Genomic DNA, 19,335 nt, shown 5'->3' with positions numbered 1-19,335 from the left:
AATTTCTTGGACAAAGGTAATCATGATAACATGATAACTATGATATAACTATATCATCATTGCCTTTTCACCCTGGGTCAGGGTATAGGCCACAGACAAACAGTTTCAATACAATATTTACAAAGACAACGCTGTTAATGGCCAGGTACTCTTTTTACACCTTAGTACGGTGAGAGAATGTAAGTAAAGAGCCTTTTCCAATGACTCAACTATGCGCCAAGTGAGGCTCGAACCCAGGACCTTCCAATCCTAAAACGAATGTCATACCACAAGACCACATCGCCGCACAAATCAAAATCAAATCGTTGTGCTGTATCACCCCCAGTCAGGTCTCGGGTTCAACAACTCTTTTTCCACAGATAGAAGTTTTCATTCTCTACTGTCTTCTAACACATCTGTAACTCTGTCCATTTCTTGCCCATTGTCAGGTCCAGAGTATGGCACGACCCAAGGTGCCTGGCGAGGCGTGCTGACTGAATCGGACCAAGTGGCCGACCTACACACCAACATGGCCGACAAGCTCATGTCCTCAGTCCACAGCGCCATCAAGGTCTGGCAGAAGGACAATTATCACAAGTCAATGATGCATTTCAAGGAGACGAAAGACTTCGAGGACAGTTTTAGAAAGGTCAGTCTTTACCGTCCATTTCATTTGGCCGAGGTCAGTTTTAGAAAGGTCTGTCTTTACCATCCATTTTGTGTCCGAGGACAGTTTTAGAAAGGTCTGTCTTTACCATCCATTTTGTGTGGCCGAGGACAGTTTTAGAAAGGACTGTCTTTACCATCCATTTTGTTTGGCCGAGGACGGTTTTAGAAAGGACTGTCTTTACCATCCATTTTGTGTGGCCGAGGACAGTTTTAGAAAGGGTCTATACCATCCATTTTGTGTGGCCGAGGACAGTTTTAGAAAGGGTTGTCTTTACCATCCATTTTGTGTGGCCGAAGAGGGCTGTCTTTACCATCCATTTTGTGTGGCCGAGGACAGTTTTAGAAAGGTCTGTCTTTACCATCCATTTTGTGTGACCGAGGACAGTTTTAGAAAGGGCTGTCTTTACCATCCATTTTGTGTGGCCGAGGACAGTTTTAGAAATGACTGTCTTTACCATCCATTTTGTGTAGCTGAGGACAGTTTTAGAAAGGTCTGTCTTTACCATCCATTTTGTGTGGCCGAGGACAGTTTTAGAAACGGTCTATACCATCCATTTTGTGTGGCCGAGGACAGTTTTAGAAAGGGCTGTCTTTACCATCCATTTTGTGTGGCCGAGGACAGTTTTAGAAAGGGCTGTTTTTACCATCCATTTTGTGTCCGAGGACAGTTTTAGAAAGGTCTGTCTTTACCATCCATTTTGTGTGGCCGAGGACAGTTTTAGAAAGGGCTGTCTTTACCATCCATTTTGTGTGGGAGGACAGTTTTAGAAAGGTCTGTCTTTACCATCCATTTTGTGTGGCCGAGGACAGTTTTAGAAAGGACTGTCTTTACCATCCATTTTGTGTGGCCGAGGACAGTTTTAGAAAGGGTCTATACCATCCATTTTGTGTGGCCGAGGACAGTTTTAGAAAGGGCTGTCTCTACCATCCATTTTGTGTGGCCGAGGACAGTTTTAGAAAGGTCTGTCTTTACCATCCATTTTGTGTCCGAGGACAGTTTTAGAAAGGTCTGTCTTTACCATCCATTTTGTGTAGCCGAGGACAGTTTTAGAAAGGGCTGTCTTTACCATCCATTTTGTGTGGGAGGACAGTTTTAGAAAGGTGTCTTTACCATCCATTTTGTGTGGCCGAGGACAGTTTTAGAAAGGCCTGTCTTTACCATCCATTTTGTGTGGCCGAGGACAGTTTTAGATTGGGCTGTCTTTACCATCCATTTTGTGTGTCCAAAGACAGTTTTAGAAAGGTTAGTTTCTGACATCCGTTTTGAGAAGGAGTAGGAGGAGAAGACAAAGAAGGAGTAGGGGATAAGATGAGGGGGAGGGGGAGGAGGAGAAGACAGTGGAGTAGGAGGAGGAGGAGAAGACGAGGGGGAGGGGGAGGAAAAAAGCAGGTGAATCATTTCAAAACGGTCCCATTTCAATCGTCTTCAGGTTCAAAAGCCTTGGGGAAAGCATCTGTCCAAAGTCCAGGCAGCCAAGAAAGACTACCACGCCGCATGTCGAGCTGAGAAGAGTATGGCCAACCAAGAGAACAACGCCAGGGGGGACAGCACCGTCTCACAGGATCAGGTTGGTACAGCAGTCGTAATCAGTCGTGTCTGGATTGAGATAAGATAAGGCAGTGCTGATGGTTTTCCTCGGATCTGCAGAAATCCGCGATTTTTGTGTCAGAGGAGGAATTTCCTCCTTTGAAAAATGACATTTTCCTCAATCAAATTTTCTGGCTTTGAGAGATTTGATGTGTGGTGGAACAAACTGGTGCAGTTTCCCCACTATCCAGAAGATAGCTAGAGTAGTTTTTCATCTCAATGGCTCTAAAAGTAGGGGTTAGTGAAGTAAACATGTGGCGTGGAGAAAACCATTCATAATTTTCCTCCTTTTTCCCTTTTTGTCACCATCAGCACTGATAAGGTGAATTTAACTTTGTTAATAAAAAAAGACAACAGGAAATGACAATGTGTTTTACGTGGCTCAAGGCAAAGGATCGAACTCAGTACCATGAGGTGTTGACCCTCTAATGGCTTGGCCAGAATGTTCCTTACCATTTTCAAATTCTATTCTAACATAACATTAACCTTTATTTAGTGGCAGCTAATGGTAAGTAAGTTATTCTTTTGGTCGTGGTCGTGGTCCTCAAAGTGGCCATTTTTCAAGTCTTTGTAGTAGTTATAGTAGACGCAGACGACTTAGCATCACTAATAATATTAATCATTGTTGTTGTTGCAAGAACAGACATAGATGTAATCATAAAGTAGTCGTAGTGGTAGTAGTAGTTGTGGTAGTGGTGGTAATTATAGTAGTAGTAGTGGTGGTGGTAGTAGTAGTAGTGGTAGTGGAGGTGGTCGTAGTAATTGTAGTGTTAGTGTTAGTGGTGGTGGTAGTAGTAGTAGTGTTAGTGGTGGTGGTAGTAGTGTTAGTGGTGGTGGTAGTAGTAGAAGTGGTAGTGTTAGTGGTGGTAGTAGTAGTAGTGGTGGTAGTGGTAGTAGTAGTGGTAGTGGTGGTGGTAGTAGTAGAAGTGGTAGTGTTAGTGGTGGTAGTAGTAGTAGTGGTGGTAGTAGTAGTAGTAGTGTTAGTGGTGGTGGTAGTAGTAGAAGTGGTAGTGTTAGTGGTGGTAGTAGTAGTAGTGGTGGTAGTGGTAGTAGTAGTGGTAGTGGTGGTAGTAGTAGTGGTAGTGGTGGTATTAGTGGTGATAGTGGTGGTAGTAGTGGTGGTAGTAGTAGTGGTAGTAGTAGTAGTGGTAGTAGTAGTAGTAGTAGTAGTAGTAGTAGTAGTAGTAGTAGTAGTAGTAGTAGTGGTAGTAGTAGTTGTGGTAGTAGTAGTAGTGGTAGTGGTGGTAGTAGTAGTAGTAGTAGTAGTAGTAGTAGTAGTAGTAGGAGGAGGAAGATTTATGAGCATTAGTTATTTCACTATTTCAATGTTAAACTGTCCAATCATAATACACGTGTTATCGTTTCTTTTTGTACGTTTTCAGTTGACAAAGCTTCAGGACAAATTACGCAGATGCCAACAGGATGTAGACGGCACAAGGGAGAAATACAACGCGGCCATCAACGACATCAACAGTTACAACCCCAAATATATTGAAGACATGACAGAGGTACCGATTGCAATCTATTTTTTACTTTAAAACGTGAGCTTTTATATTTCTGCAGTATCCACTAAATGTGCTCAAAGCGCTTTACAAAGGGTCCTTACCACAGCAACATGTAACATGTAGAATTAGACAGGACACCTGTTAGGTGATATTACAATTTTTTCGGACAGAGACAACGCTGTTAATGGCCAGGTACTCATTTTACACCTGTATACGGTTAGAGAAAGTGTGTAAAGAGCCTTTTCCAAGGACTCAACTATGCGCTGAGTGAGGCTCGAACCCAGGACCTTCCAATCCGAAAGCGAGTGTCATACCACAAGACCACATAGCTCACAGCTTTCGTATGTGCGGCTATGCCATCTTGTGACAAAGACAAAGCAAAGACTGTATCTCTGAGACACGCTGCCCCCTAATCAATGACCCTTTTTTCCAAGAAATCTTGTCAGACCCTTGATTACCAGCATGGGTCAAAAGTTTATTTTATGTATTCAATTGTATTATTATTTTTATTTATTTATTTCTACCAGGTATACAACAAATGTCAGGAGTTTGAACACAAGAGAATCGACTTTTTCAAGAAAATAATGTATGATATTCACGCCTGTTTAGATCTAAGCGTTGATGCCAAGTAAGAATTTTTGCTTTGTCATCGTCATCATCATCATCATCATCATCATCATCATAATAGCGATTCATCTTTCTCTCACCTATAATTTACCTCTTTTTTTCATCAATTTTCTGCTCTCTCCTATCTTTTATAACATTAATTTATTTTTAAAAATATATTTTCTATTTCTAGTTAATTGCTTTCAATATTTCATTAATAAAAAAATAATTTCAATTGATTTTTTTTTTTCAAGCAAAGGATATTATTTTTATATTTGATTATTGCCAAATGTGTCGGGTAATTATTTTAGTTAAGTTTTGGAAGCGTAAAATTTGTTTTGTTTTATTTATGTAATATTTGTTTATTTTATCAATTTCTTTTTTTGTTTCACTTATTTTTACTTATTTGTTTGTTGATTTTTCTCTACAATAGATTTATCTATTTATTTATTTTGTTTGGGTATAGCCAAATTTATACAAGTCTCCATGATTTTTCTACAATATATTTATCTATTTATTTATTTATTTATTTTGTTCAGGTATAGCCAAATTTATACAAGTCTCCATAATTTTTCTATAATATATTTATTTATTTATTTATTTATTTATTTATTTATTTATTTATTTATTTATTTATTTATTTATTTATTTTGTGTAGGTACAGCCAAATTTATACAAGTCTCCATGTTTTTTCTACAATATATTTATCTATTTATTTATTGATTTATTTTGTTCAGGTACAGCCATATAAATACAAGTCTCCATGTTTTTTCTACAGTATATTTATTTATTTATTTACTTATTTATTTATTTATTTATTTATTTATTTATTTATTTATTTATTTATTTATTTATTTATTTATTTATTTATTTATTTTGTGTAGGTACAGTCAAATTTACACAAGTCTTTATTTATTTATTTTGTGTAGGTATAGCCAAATTTATACAAGTCTATTTATTTATTTATTTTGTGTAGGTACAGCCAAATTTATACAAGTCTATTTATTTATTTATTTTGTGTAGGTACAGCCAAATTTATACAAGTCTATTTATTTATTTATTTTGTGTAGGTATAGCCAAATTTATACAAGTCTATTTATTTATTTATTTTTTGTAGGTATAGCCAAATTTATACAAGTCTATTTATTTATCTATTTACTTTGTGTAGGTATAGCCAAATTTATACAAGTCTATTTATTTATCTATTTACTTTGTGTAGGTATAGCCAAATTTACACAAGTCTCCATGCAACGATTGGCAACCAGGACGCCAACAAAGACCTGAAATGGTGGTCAACGAATCACGGGGTTGGAATGCACATGAACTGGCCCGAATTTGAGGTAGGAGGAATCAGGAATTTACACATTGAGTCAGTGCCCACTTTTGGAGCACTTAACATCTCTACCATTTTTTATTGAAACTGTGCGTTTAGCTAAAATATTCACAACATCTGTTGAAGATTACTCATGGTTTTGTGTGTTGGTCCGATATATTTCTGGCTGGCAATGTTTTGAGTAGTTTCTTAGCGAAGTGCACACATTCAATGTTTTTGTTTATTCATCTTAACAACGCCACAACCACATTCTCTCATTCGTCTGTAGTGTTCATTCATCCTGTTTTGTTGATAAAGGGGAAACCCGAAACGTCTATTGTATCTGTTTTCGTATATTAAATTGAAGCTTACATTCAATTTCACATTGCTATTTATAATAATAGTGAAAAACCAAGTTCTTCCATGACAAGTATCTATCAGGGCTGAGAATCTTCCGCCTAAAGGCGGATTTCCGCCTAAATGGTAGTTTATCTCCGCCCATCCCATCACATTTCCTCCTTTTTCAAATTTGCCGTGTCAAACATTTTCCTCAAACCCACAAAATCACCATTATGTCTTATGTCATATTTTGACACCTGTGCTCAGTCTCGTGAAATTTGGTGACGGTCCCGTTTTTATGACGTTGGGCCAGACAGTATGGCACCAGATGTCACAATTGACACAGAAGACCAGTAGTGTTCTTTGCTTAGTTAGTTGATGGTTGAAGGGGAAGGGGAGGGACAAATGGGTCTGGGGTTTTTTCCCCTGTTGTAGGTACCTATTGCCTTTTTAATCTCTCTTTTTTTCCCTTTGCCTTTCTTTCTATTTCTCTTTTCTTTTATTTATTTATTTTTTTTTGGATATAGAATTCAAAAGGGCAATACATAAGTTATTCTGGTAAAGAAGTCTCTCATTCCCCCCCCCCCCTCTCTCTCTCTCTCTCTCTCTCTCTCTCTCTCTCTCTCTCTCTCTCTCTCTCTCTCTCTCTCTCTTTCTCTCTTTCTTTCTTTCTTTCTTTCTTTCTTTCGCAACCACATTAAATCATCTGGTATATAGAGATGATATATTAGAACAAAGCAATGGTGATTGGCTTAGTTTAATCTTTTTTCTTTTACCTTTGGACTATGGCTTTAAATTTGAGAGATTCTTGGGTTGTATTTATAAGCTAAATAATTACTACTAGGTTTCTTTGCTTGTGTTTGATCGATAGCCCGAGAAATTTTCCTCCTTTTTGACAAATTGCTATTATCATCACTGAATAAAAAAAAACACTCACCAAAATCACTACATCAACATCTCTACCACCACTACTATTACAATCACCACCACATCATCATCCCTACCACCACTACTACTACAAATAGCACCACAACATCCCTACCAACCCTACTACTACAACTACCACCACATCATCAACCCTACAACCACTACCACAACCACCATCATATCATCATCCCCACCACCACTACTACTACAATCACCACCACATCATCATCCCTACCACCACTACCACATCACCCCTACCACCACCACACCATCATCCCTAGCACCACTACCACAACTACCACCACATCATCATTCCGGCAACTACTAGGTACTACAACCACCACCACATCATCAACCCTACTACCACTACTTCAACCACCACTACATCATCATCCCTACCACCACTACTATTACCACCACCATCACACCATCATCCCTACCACCACCACTACTACTACAACCACTTTTTTGTGACCAGTCATTCTCACCCCTGATCTATAGAGTCTTTATGCCCTCTCCATGGTGATCTCCTTCTTCTTTTATATTGATCCTGGGTGGGGTTCCTGACCTCCCATAGTGGGCAGGGGGGTACATAATGTGTCTTCAATCCCCTTTTATGTTTTCCAACTGGCTTTCTGTCTTTGTCTTGGAATGAGATTACTTGGTTTTGTCCTGGCCCTGGCCGGAGTCCTAGCTGGGAGGGAAACAGTCAAATGCATAGTTATTGTTTTGGGAGATGATATTTTTTTCCTTGTAAATCATCTCTCTGTTATGTGTTATTATATTTGTTATTTTGAATGTATAATGTAAGCATTTGAGTGTATTCCTCTTAGTTGGATTTTGTGCTTATGTCCGGATGAGACTTATAGGTGATCTCAAACTAAATACATTGATAGTATGCTCTTGGATTCTACTTCTGATCCCTATTTGTTCCCAGTTCCCCTATGTCTTACTTTTTCTTGGGTGCTTTTTTTGTAATTCTAGAATTTTTTACTATCCCATTTTCTTCCTTTTTACTGGCGCTGATATGACCTAAATGTGTTGCAAACGCCGTAAAACCCTTAAAAACAAACGAAAACAAAACATATATTGATCTTTAATCTACATGTGGGATTTTACTGCCCTCTTGTAATTCTTGGCTCACCGCCTCTTTTGCCAGTCGATCCGCTTCTTCGTTCCCCTGGATACCCACATGACTAGGTACCCAGAGAAAACAAACTTTCTTTTTTTTAATAAATAATTTATTTGCACCTTCCAAGATACTTGTGGTTCGTGGATCGGTGCAATAAGAATTTGAGATTCCCTTAAGTACTACCAGTCCAGTCGGTCGATCCGCTTACAATTTTAAAGTATCTGCAGGAATGTGAACTCCTGCAGAAATTGTAAATACGTATTTTTTAATAACAAACATGTAACTATTATGATTTTATAAAAAAATTTATTACAACAGTACACGATTGAGCAGCTATGGCCCCTCAAGGCCGATAAAAATTGATAAAAGACAGAAACGGGTGCTTAAATGACCTAAATAGTGTCGAAAGCGCCGTTAAACACCTAAAAACAAAAACAAACCTTCTTCTTTTCTTTCTTCCTCAAGGAATACTCACCAGGCCTCCAGGCAATCTCCAAGCGAGGCAAATCCAACGTGGGCTCTGCAGACGGCGGTATCATGATCACCAAGATCAAACACTCGCGGGAAGACAGTTACGGTAGCTACACCAACGAGCAGCAACCACCTCAGCCCCAGCACCAGTACCAACCCCAGCAGACGTACACGACACAGACCTCCAATAACTCGCATGGAGCCACCACGTCCAATTCTGACAGGTATTGTGTTGGCCTTGATATCTCTCTCTCTCTCTCTGTCTCTCTCTCTCTCTCTCTCTCTCTCTCTCTCTCTCTCTCTCTCTCTCTCATCGATCTATCTCTCTCTCTCTCTCTCTCATCGATCTATCTCTCTCTCTCCCTGTCTCTCTCTCTCCCTGTCTCTCTCTCTCTCTCTCTCTCTCTCTCTCTCTCTCTCTCTCTCTCTCTCTCTCTCTCTCTCTCTCTCTCTCTCTCTCTCTCTCTTTTTTCAATTTTTTTTTTCATTGGTCATTTCCTTCTCTCAATGTTTTTTTTTTAAAACGTTCTGTCAATTTAGGATTCATTCATAGTTTTTTTTCATCCAATATAAGACAACTTAGTAACTTTGCTAGCATAGTGACCATTGTGGTAAATACAAAACGTTCGGCTTTTTCATCATGATTATTTGAATGAATTTCAGGATTTTTATTCGCCAACCCTTAGCGCCCATCATGTATGTAGATCGGTGTTTTCATTTATTCATTAAAAAAAAAAAATTTGTTTATTGTCATAGAATTTATCACATGTTTATGTATTGTTTTTCTCCTTTCTGGATATTCATTAGGTTTTACAAATTATTTTGTTGTCGCATGCCAGAATTTAGATAGATCCATCGCTCTTGTTAGGTGTTATTGTTATTGTTTTGTTTTTTCCTATTGAAGATTTTTTATCACGGACTTTGGAAGTCCTTTTCCTCGTCAATTCTTTTGCCACTGGAGTATGAATCAAATAAGGAAGTGAGTTTTATCGTAGATACGAGACTTAAAGGTCACCATTTCCCACCACAGCACTCGTACCACAGGATATGATGTCATCAACACCAGCCCTTGTGTCCGTCCTCCAACGACATCCCTTGAGAATGGGCCTTATGTCTTGTCCTACTCATCCTATACGTGTATATCCCGTATATCCCGACAAGGGACATCATTCATCCTATCCTCTGTCAAGGGACATCATTCATCCTCACCACCCATCCTTTCCTCTGTCAAGGGGCATCATTCATCCTCACCACCCATCCTATCCTCTGTCAAGGGGAATCATTTATCCTCACCACCCATCCTATCCTCTGTCAAGGGACATCATTCATCCTCACCCCCCATCTTATCCTCTAACAAGGGACATCATTCATCCTCACCACCCATCCTATTCTCTGTCAAGGTACATCATTCATCCTCACCACCCATCCTATCCTCTGTCAAGGGACCTCATTCATCCTCACCACCCATCCTATCCTCTGTCAAGGGACATCATTCATCCTCACCACCCATCCTATCCTCTGTCAAGGGACATCATTCATCCTCACCACCCATCCTCTCCCAAAACATGCTTGCTCATTTCTTTCCATCCGTATCTATAGATTTTTACAAAATATTTAAAAAGACACAGATAATGTCTCGAAATTTTGTGAGCTCCGCTCTTTAAACTCTGAATATGCTTTACAAACAAATTACAAAGTCAGATGAAACATAATATTATATAGGTGTTGGGTTATTTGGGGTTTTTTCCTCTTTCCTCTTGATTTTGTTTTTTAAAATTATTTTTTTATGGAACTGTCTTTATTTTAAAATGAATAGAAATTGAGCATATTTGATTGATTGGCCCTTCATATGAAGCCAGCAGAATTAGGCTAGTTGTCTAAGCATGAGTTTTGTGAACGTGAACTAAAGTTATAAATATTTTCTTATTAGCGACTTTTCAAAAAGTTTTTCTCTTCTTGTCTACACGGAAATACAGAAAAGAAAGCTACAATAGATCCTTGAATCCTTTTGGAGACGAAGAAGAAGAAGAGGAAGAAGAAATTAGAGAAGGAGGAGGAGGAGTGGAAGAAAGATTAGGGAAGTCACAGGAGTTGACTAGTGTCGAGTCTTCTCAATCGGAGACACAGAAAAAGTAATGAGTTTGTAACTATGCATGACCGTGATCATGCTGAATTGTTGATTTGCTACGTACGTCTTGCCAAATTACCCAGCATGCCTTGCATCGATATGGCATTTGTGTTTTTATTTATTTATTATTATCATCCGTATTTTTGTATTTGTCCATGCATGTGTTTCTTTTATTAATTATTTCTTGGATTGCTTGTTTGCTTGTCTCTTTATTTATGTTTTACCAAATTTATTTTTATTCATTTATTGTTTCTTCTCTGTGGTGACTTGTTGGGTAACTTGTTGAAAAAAAATGCTTTTTTTTTCTTTCTTTACCGATTTGTTTATAAGAAGAGTTTATCATCGTATTTACGTATCATCTTTATGCCAAGTGGCCCATAAGGCATCTGAATTTTGTCATCAGAAACTTGTATTTATTTAATAGATTTATTATTTCCTTCAAAACAAAATGTTGTTTGAGGGTTTTTTTTACGCTGAAACCATTATAAAAGAAAAACACAAATTTGTGAACAAAATCGCAAATATTGATTTGGAACATAGCTTGCTGGTTCTTGATTCAACGTTTTTGGTGGCAGTTACGGTATGAATTTGACAACGGCAACGATGATAATTAAAGTCACAACAACGATTGCAACGATGATAAAGAAACTCATGGTTATCCAATGGTAAACGTGACATTCCAGTAATGATGGTAAATGTTTCAATTACATACACACCATTTCTGTCCGCTATATCAGTCGTAATAATACACAATAAATTAATAAGTCTGAAAGAATATAGTGAGAAGAAATCACCCAATTGAATTGAATAGGGAAAGCTGTGAGAACCCGTGCCAAATTTCAATTTCTTCTTCTTCTCCTTTTACTTTTTATTATTATTATTATTATTATTATTATTATTATTATTATTATTATTATTATTATTATTATTATTATTATTATTATTATTATTATTATTATTATTATTATTATTATTATAATTATTATTATTATATTATTATAATTATTATTATTACATTATATTATTATTATTATTAATATTATTATTATTATTATTATTATTATTACTATTATTATTATTATTACTATTATTATTATTATTATTATTATTATTATTATTATTATTATTATTATTATTATTATTATTATTATTATTATTATTATTATTATTATTATTATTATTACTATTATTATTATTATTATTATTATTATTATTATTATTATTATTATTATTATTATTATTATTATATTATTATTATTATTATTATCCTCATCATTTTTGATTTGATTGTTTTTTTCTTTCTTTCTATTTCAATTCAAATCTTTTGCTTAGCATTTCATAGTTTTAAGATTTATATTTTGTCATTCATTTAATGTTGGATTTTTTTCTCTTTAAAATGTAAGAGTCAATGACAGTTTTCTTGGGGCATTCAATCATTTTCAGAAATTAAACGAGAATGTGTTGTGTAACCAATTCCCTTCAAATAAGAATAGGCAGACTTCTGCAATGAAAATTAGCGTTAGTAAAATTGTGCGTGTGTACTATACTAATGGTATAGTAAAATTGTGCTAGTATAATAGGTGTGTACCATACTAATGTATAGTAAAATTGTGCTAGTATAATAGGTGTGTACCATACTAATGTATAGTAAAATTGTGCTAGTATAATAGGTGTGTACCATACTAATGGTATAGTAAAATTGTGCTAGTATAATAGGTGTGTACCATACTAATGGTATAGTAAAATTGTGCTAGTATAATAGGTGTGTCCCATACTAATGGTATAGTAAAATTGTGCTAGTATAATAGGTGTGTACTATACTAATGGTATAGTAAAATTGTGCTAGTATAATAGGTGTGTACCATATAAATGGTATAGTAAAATTGTGCTAGTATAATAGGTGTGTACCATACAAATGGTATAGTAAAATTGTGCTAGTATAATAGGTGTGTACCATACTTATGGTATTGTCTGTAATTGCATGGTTTTATGCAGAGCTGCCATATCCCAGGGTTTTGTTCCCTTTTTTTCTTCAGAACGTTTCAGTTTTTCAGTTTTTCAATCGTCTCTAATCTAATCTAATAACTCCCAGGATTTCTAAAACACCTTTTTTTTTCTGGATGATTTAGCGGTGTTTACTTGTGTAATATGGAGGACTAATTGAATTGGGCGGAAAACTTGTACATCTAAATGTCGTTTTAAAATAAATAATTTATGATCCATATTTTAATTATAGGGGTGGGGGGGGGGGGGTGTTGGTTGTTGTTGTTTTGTTTTTCTTTTTAAATATTTTTTTTATTTTTTTTATTTTTTTTTTTATTTTTAAATTTGTTGTTGACTTTTAGGACAAAACCTTATTGTTAAAATCAAAATACTTGTTGTTTTTTTTAGTCTTATGTTGCTTTATTGGGTTGTCATCTCTTGACTACACCATTAAGGAGGGGGCGGGGAGGGGGGGTGGAAAGTTTGTTTTTTATTTCTGATTTCATGCAAGATTGTCCAGTTTGTCTATCTAGTGCCTGTAATTCACCACCATATATTATATTATAGATTCTAAACACAACGAGCTTTGATACGATCACCACATATTATAACTACAGCCTGCTGTATGCCGAGTCTCTCCTCTCTCTCTCTCTCTCTCTCTCTCCTCTCTCTCCTCTCTCTCTCCTCTCTCTCTCTCTCTCCTCTCCTTCTTCTCTCTCTCTCTCTCTCTTCTCTCTCTTCTCTCTCTCTCTCTCTCTCTCTCTCTCTCTCTCTCTCCTCTCTTCTCTCTCTCTCTCTCTCTCTCTCTCTCTCTCTCTCTCTCTCTCTCTCTCTCTCTCTCTCTCTTTCTCTCTCTTTTAAAAGTTTTTACCGAATCCGCTTCCTCTCAGTGTTTTTTCACTTTGAACCTTGAGCCTTCTGTAGGGAAGGAACAATACCAATATGCTTATTATTATTATTATTATTATTATTATTATCATTATTATTATTATTATTATTATTATTATCATTATTATTATTATTATTATTATTATTATTATTATTATTATTGCGAAGACAATGCACAGCTTCTCGTGTCAAGCACTAGATACACATCCTTAAAAAAAAGTAGGGAATTGTTCTCTTCCTTTCATTTTACAACTAACTCAGACGTGGGACCGCAATGTGTGTCCTTTCTCTGTTAATTGGGATTTTGTTTTTGTTTTTGTTACCATAAATTAAGCAGGACCTGCTTGTTTTGTATTATAAATGAGTTGGGGAAAGTGACGGGATTTGACTAGTCAATTGACGTGTCGTATCTGTGTTGTGTTTACTAATTAATACATATTATTGTCCTGCTGGTCTATTTTTGACAATTTTTCACCAGCCATTTAAGGCCTGATTGCTGTATTTAGATTTGATGTCTGATCCTAATTTGAGGAAAGCCAATTTAATGAGATCATTTTTTTTTTTCTTATATTTTTCTGTCTGCTTTCCCTGACCGTTTCACGATGCACCTTTTCAGATTTTTATCTTACAACAAGTGACTGCTCAAAATTTCTAACTAGGATATTATGGTACATTTCCGGCTATGTGGTCTTGTGGTATGACACTCGCTTTCGGATCAGAAGTTCCTTGGAAAAGACTCTTTACTCTCATTTACTCAGGCATAAAATGAGTAACTGGCCATTTACAGTGTTGTCTCTGTCCGAAAAAATAGTAATATCGCCTAACAGGTGTTATGTCACGTCCTACATGTTAAGTGTTGCTGTTGGCCTGGGATCCCTTGTAAAGTGCTTTGAGCTCAATTTTATATAAAAGCTCATTTTTTTAAAATTTTACATTCAGAGTACTTATGTGTGCTTTATTCTTATTTTTCTTCTTCCCTTTTGTCTCCAGCCACGATTCCACAGTAAACAATGGAGAGAACCCATTTGGTGACGCAGACCAAGACTACGGAGACCAGGATTCATCAGAGGACCCCCCGTCTGACGGCTGGGTGGTTCGGGCACTCTACAGCTATGCCAAGGCAGAAGATGACGAGTTAGAGTTGAATGTTGGTGAGTTGTCTTCTCTTGCTTCTCCCTCCTCCTCCTCCTCCTTCTTCTTCTTCTTCTTCTTCTTCTTCTTCTTCTTCTTCTTCTTCTTCTTCTTCTTCTTCTTCTTCTTCTTCTTCTTCTTCTTCTTCTTCTTCTTCTTCTTCTTCTTCTTCTTCTCCTTCTCCTCCTTCTTCTTCTTCTTCTTCTTCCCCCCCCCCCTCTCTCTCTCTCTCTCTTCTTCCTCCACCTCCACTGGTTGGGGTCTTTTGTCTTCCCTAGTAGTAGTAGCATATGGCTACATCTCCACGCAAGAAGTTTCCAGCCAGTCGGATCGGAAGGTCCTGAGTTCGAGCCTCGTCCGGCGCATAGTTGAGTCCTTGAAAAAAAGGCACTTTACTTGCATTTTCTCCCCGTACTCAGGTGTAAAATGAGTGCCTGGCCGTTAACAGTGTTTTCTCCGTCGGAAAAAAAATTGTAATATCACCTAACAGGCATAATATTGCTGTTGATCTGGGACCCCTTGAAAAGTGTTTTGAGCATATTAAGTTATAATGCGCTATATAAAAGCTCAAGTTTTTTAAATAATTTTTTTTTTTTAACCAAACATGAGTGGTGTGTATCTATAGATTCGAACCTTCCATCTTAAACTGGTATTCTGCCTTACTCTGAAAAAACACATTTTAAAGATTTTGGCCAGTAATAACTCATCCTTCAAAATTCGATCAATTGAAATGATCCTCACCTTGCCAAAAACTCTCGTTCAAGTCCCGTAATGGGCGGCACAAAATTGGCAAAAGCTCTTTACTCTCATCTCTCATCGTTCTCAGGTGTAAAATGGAATGGAAATCTCGCTGTCAACAGCTTTGCTTCTGAAAAAAATAAATGTAATTTTTTGCCATACAGGCATCATGTCTGATCCTACATGTTAAGCGTTGATGTCGACCAGTGACCCCTTGTTAGCGCAACACAGAAAAAAACCCCATGAAAAATAAGATTATTTCCATAGATTTCGTGATAAATATTTCAAAAATGACCTTTTGTCTTATTCTCAGGCACATTAATTATTTATTTATTTATTTATTTATTTATTCCTTCATTCATTTAATCATTTATTTTATTGACGGCCATGTTTATCCATTCTACTGTCCATGTAGGTGACGTGTTCAGACAGGTCGCTGTGGCCGATGAGATGGGCTGGTGTAAAGGTCTCAAGGACGGCGTGGAGGGATTCTTCCCCAAGAACTACGTGGAAAGGCTTTGAAAGGAATGAAAGACGAACGAACGAACGAACGAATAAGACTAAATGAAGAAGCAATAGATAAATTTAAAATGAAAGAAATAAAACAATGACATATATATATTTATATATATTTAACCACAAGAAATAAAAATGAATTAAATGGTGAATCATCCCCCCCTTCCCGAGTCCCCATTCAAATCCAATGTCGTTTAGATACGACTGAGGACGTAGGAATCCCATTTGCTCAGTATCATTCCATAATACTTACTATTACTACTTCTTGTACTACTGCAACTACCGCTACTATCTTTATGGCTACTACAACCACCACCACCACCACCACCAGTACTGCTGCAACTCCCACCATCATGTCATCGTCGTTACCGCCTACAGTACTACTAGAATGCCCGCCATCATCATCACCACCACCATCACAGATTCTATTTTTACAACCTCGAGTACTTCAAGTACTACACCAGCACTCATCACTAAAATGGCCACCACCATCGACGACCACTGAAAAGCTACACGGTGTGTAGTGCCCCTCAAGACAGATTAATATCTCTACACGACACGACAATGAAAAGGAATCAAACTTCTAATTTAATCTCTCAAGTCAAAGTGTGTTTGTTGTGTGTTGTATTTCATCATCATTCCTGACCCATTATCCTTCTACACGGATAGACCTCATGGAGATTGTTGACAAAATGCCTCATCACTGTTTAAATTCGTAAATGGAAGTTATTCGTTGCTCGTGTGATTTCGTGTCATCTCTGTCAGACCAGACAAGACCAGACCAGCCACCAAACAGATAAATGTCATATCATATATAAAGATTTTTTGATATATTTTTTTGTTAGAGCCTCATTTTAACCCTTAAAAAATTATCTCTCTTGATTAAGATTTATTTGACAACAAGATTTTTGGATAATAAAAAGATAGACTAGAAGCTTGGAGTTAATTCACAAAGGTCAAAGGTCAGTGATTTGTCTCTGTGAATGAAATTCATGTCTCAATTTAATTTACCATTAATTTTCCACTTTCTGGAGCATTCCGAGCAGCCACAGGTGCGTTAGAATTTTGGAAGAAAGTAAGGGAAAATGTGAAATGGAATGTAAGCTTCAATTTAATATACGAAAATAAATAAAATTGATGTTTCGGGTTTCCCCTTTTATCAACAAAACAGGATGAATGAAACACGACAGACGAATGAGATAATGAGGTAGTGGCGTTGTCAAATCGTATTTATATTTTAAACTACTGAGTCTGTTGTCGTCGTCGTCGACTAATATCTAGCTTTGTTGAGTTGTACGATGTGTGGCTGTATTTATTTGTATACAAAACTGAATAGGCTACACATCACCTTAGTCTTCCTTCTTATTTGCCATATTCACATTGGAATGTGTTCACTTTACACATCATCGACCAGACTTCACTCTTCTTTGAAGCCAAGCATTTATCTGGTTTTTAACTGTTGACACGGCGGGTGGTTGGATGGGAGCATCACCCTTGAATCATATACCTATGATGTTCGCATGGGTGTACGATCCGATAGTGATGTCGTTTCTTCTTCTCTTTACTAGCCTATCCTGCTTCTTTGGTTTGTGATTGTATTTTTGACAGGGGATATTTTTTTTCCTGTAAATCCTCTGCCTGTTTGTTCTTGGTTATTTATAATTTAGCTTATGATATCTTTAGGTTATGCTTTTGATTGACATTTGTACTATTTTTATTAGATTGCTTGTTTTTTTGTTTCAGCGGTCTCTCATATAACCTCAATTGTGTTGGAAGAGACCTAAAGCAACAAACAAAAAAACTGTTGACACGGTCACCAAGAGGGCATTGGGTGCAATCTAGTGAGAGGTCACGTGATGTTGGTTGTGTCATACTGAAGCTCACGGTTAATGTGTGGTTTTTTTGTTGTTTTTTTTTTATTCTTTTCTATGTTGAGTAAAAGCGAATTAAATTTAATGCAGCTAAAAAAACAAAAAACAAATAAAAATAACAGCCAATGAAAAAAATTTTTTTTAAAATTCTTCTCCATGTCATTTCAAATGGTGAAAAACCAGATTGTGAATTTGTTGAAATCATAAGCAAATGTTGTTTTCCGTTGAAGAAATTTTTCGTGTCCTAAGATTTGTTGTATTGTGATGTGTGTGTGTGTTTTTATTTATCTACTACAGCTGATCAATGATTTATTTCCATCGCGTTTCAGGGGTTCACATTTTTCAACTGCATCTTTCTGACCTCTGACCTGTGACCCGTCTCCTGTCGTCAATGGACTTGGAAATTAGGTCAATTATTTCCCACAATTCCTCTCTCTGTCTCTTCTTGTATAAAATTTTCACCTCAATTACTTTTACCTTTTACTGTTAAATTATTATTGGAAAATGGAAAATGGTACTTTTAATATTGTAAAAAATAGTTTTCTACTTTTCTAAACGTGGTAAGCGGGTGGTTGGATGGGAGCATCACCCTTGAATCATATACCTATGATGTTCGCATGGGTGTACGATCCGATAGTGATGTCGTTTCTTCTTCTCTTTACTAGCCTATCCTGCTTCTTTGGTTTGTGATTGTATTTTTGACAGGGGATATTTTTTTTCCTGTAAATCCTCTGCCTGTTTGTTCTTGGTTATTTATAATTTAGCTTATGATATCTTTAGGTTATGATTTTGATTGACATTTGTACTATTTTTGTTAGATTGCTTGTTTTTTTGTTTCAGCGGTCTCTCATATAACCTCAATTGTGTTGGAAGAGACCTAAAGCAACAAACAAACAAACGTGGTAAATTAAGTGATGTTACAGTGAAAATTATGACACCAATGACACCGGCAATGATGTTTGGGTCTCCTTCATTCTCCTCTTTTTTTCTCACTATTTTTTCTTGGTGCAGTGCTCTCTCTCTCTCTCTCTCTCTCTCTCTCTCTCTCTCTCTCTCTCTCTCTCTCTCTCTCTCTCTCTCTCTCTCTCTCTCTCTCTCCTCTCTCTCTCTCTTCCGTCTCTCCCTTTCTCTCTCTCTCTTTCTCTGTCTCTCTCTCTCTCTCTCTCTCTCTCTCTCTCTCTCTCTCTCTCTCTCTCTCTCTCTCTCTCTCTCTCTCTCTCTCTCTCTCTCGTCTTGGAATGAAGTTTTGCAATTTTGAACCAGAGCCTGTGGTAATTGTCCTGTGAGATTACTGTTTAAATTTATCATATATTATTTTGATGATCAAACTTGAAATGAACAAACATATTTATTCGGTCAATTGGTCTATATTAATGTGTCTTTGTAGCTCTGTGTGTGAGTGTGTGTGGGAGAGAGAGAGAGAGAAAGAGAGAGAGAGAGAGAGAGAGAGAGAGATTATGAGTATAGGTATTGTTTGTGAATGAGAGAGAATGTGTGTGTGTGTGTGTGTGTTTGTGTCTGTTATGTGCACATGTTTTGGTTTGTATGTGTG

The 19,335-nt window shown here is 36.7% G+C and overlaps 1 protein-coding gene across 7 annotated transcripts in view; it reads left to right on the top strand.

Moving 5' to 3' along the window:
• The window catches only part of LOC144978113 (protein kinase C and casein kinase substrate in neurons protein 1-like), a 58,772-nt gene extending 40,854 nt beyond the window's left edge, over positions 1-17,918 (top strand). For 5 of the 7 annotated variants that reach the window (XM_078923733.1, XM_078923738.1, XM_078923734.1 and 2 more), the window contains 9 exons: positions 1-16; positions 429-628; positions 2,079-2,216; positions 3,619-3,744; positions 4,269-4,369; positions 5,567-5,687; positions 8,523-8,752; positions 14,518-14,678; positions 15,812-17,918. The exon at positions 1-16 is cut by the window's left edge and continues 337 nt beyond it. In XM_078923733.1, the coding sequence (XP_078779859.1) occupies positions 1-16; positions 429-628; positions 2,079-2,216; positions 3,619-3,744; positions 4,269-4,369; positions 5,567-5,687; positions 8,523-8,752; positions 14,518-14,678; positions 15,812-15,918 (1,200 nt within the window). In that variant the 3' untranslated portion in view covers positions 15,919-17,918. Of the gene's footprint in view, positions 17-428; positions 629-2,078; positions 2,217-3,618; positions 3,745-4,268; positions 4,370-5,566; positions 5,688-8,522; positions 8,753-10,504; positions 10,661-14,517; positions 14,679-15,811 lie in introns of all 7 variants that reach the window. The other 2 variants (XM_078923731.1, XM_078923732.1) reach the window with 1 other exon arrangement.
• Positions 17,919-19,335: the final 1,417 nt, after the last annotated feature.

The sequence above is a fragment of the Berghia stephanieae genome, chromosome 8 (genome assembly GCF_034508935.2).
Source record: "Berghia stephanieae isolate SIO BIC M18660-M18661 chromosome 8, UCSD_Bste_1.3, whole genome shotgun sequence".
Classification (NCBI taxonomy): Eukaryota; Metazoa; Mollusca; class Gastropoda; order Nudibranchia; family Aeolidiidae; genus Berghia; species Berghia stephanieae.
This window is presented reverse-complemented; position numbering and strand designations above follow the sequence as displayed.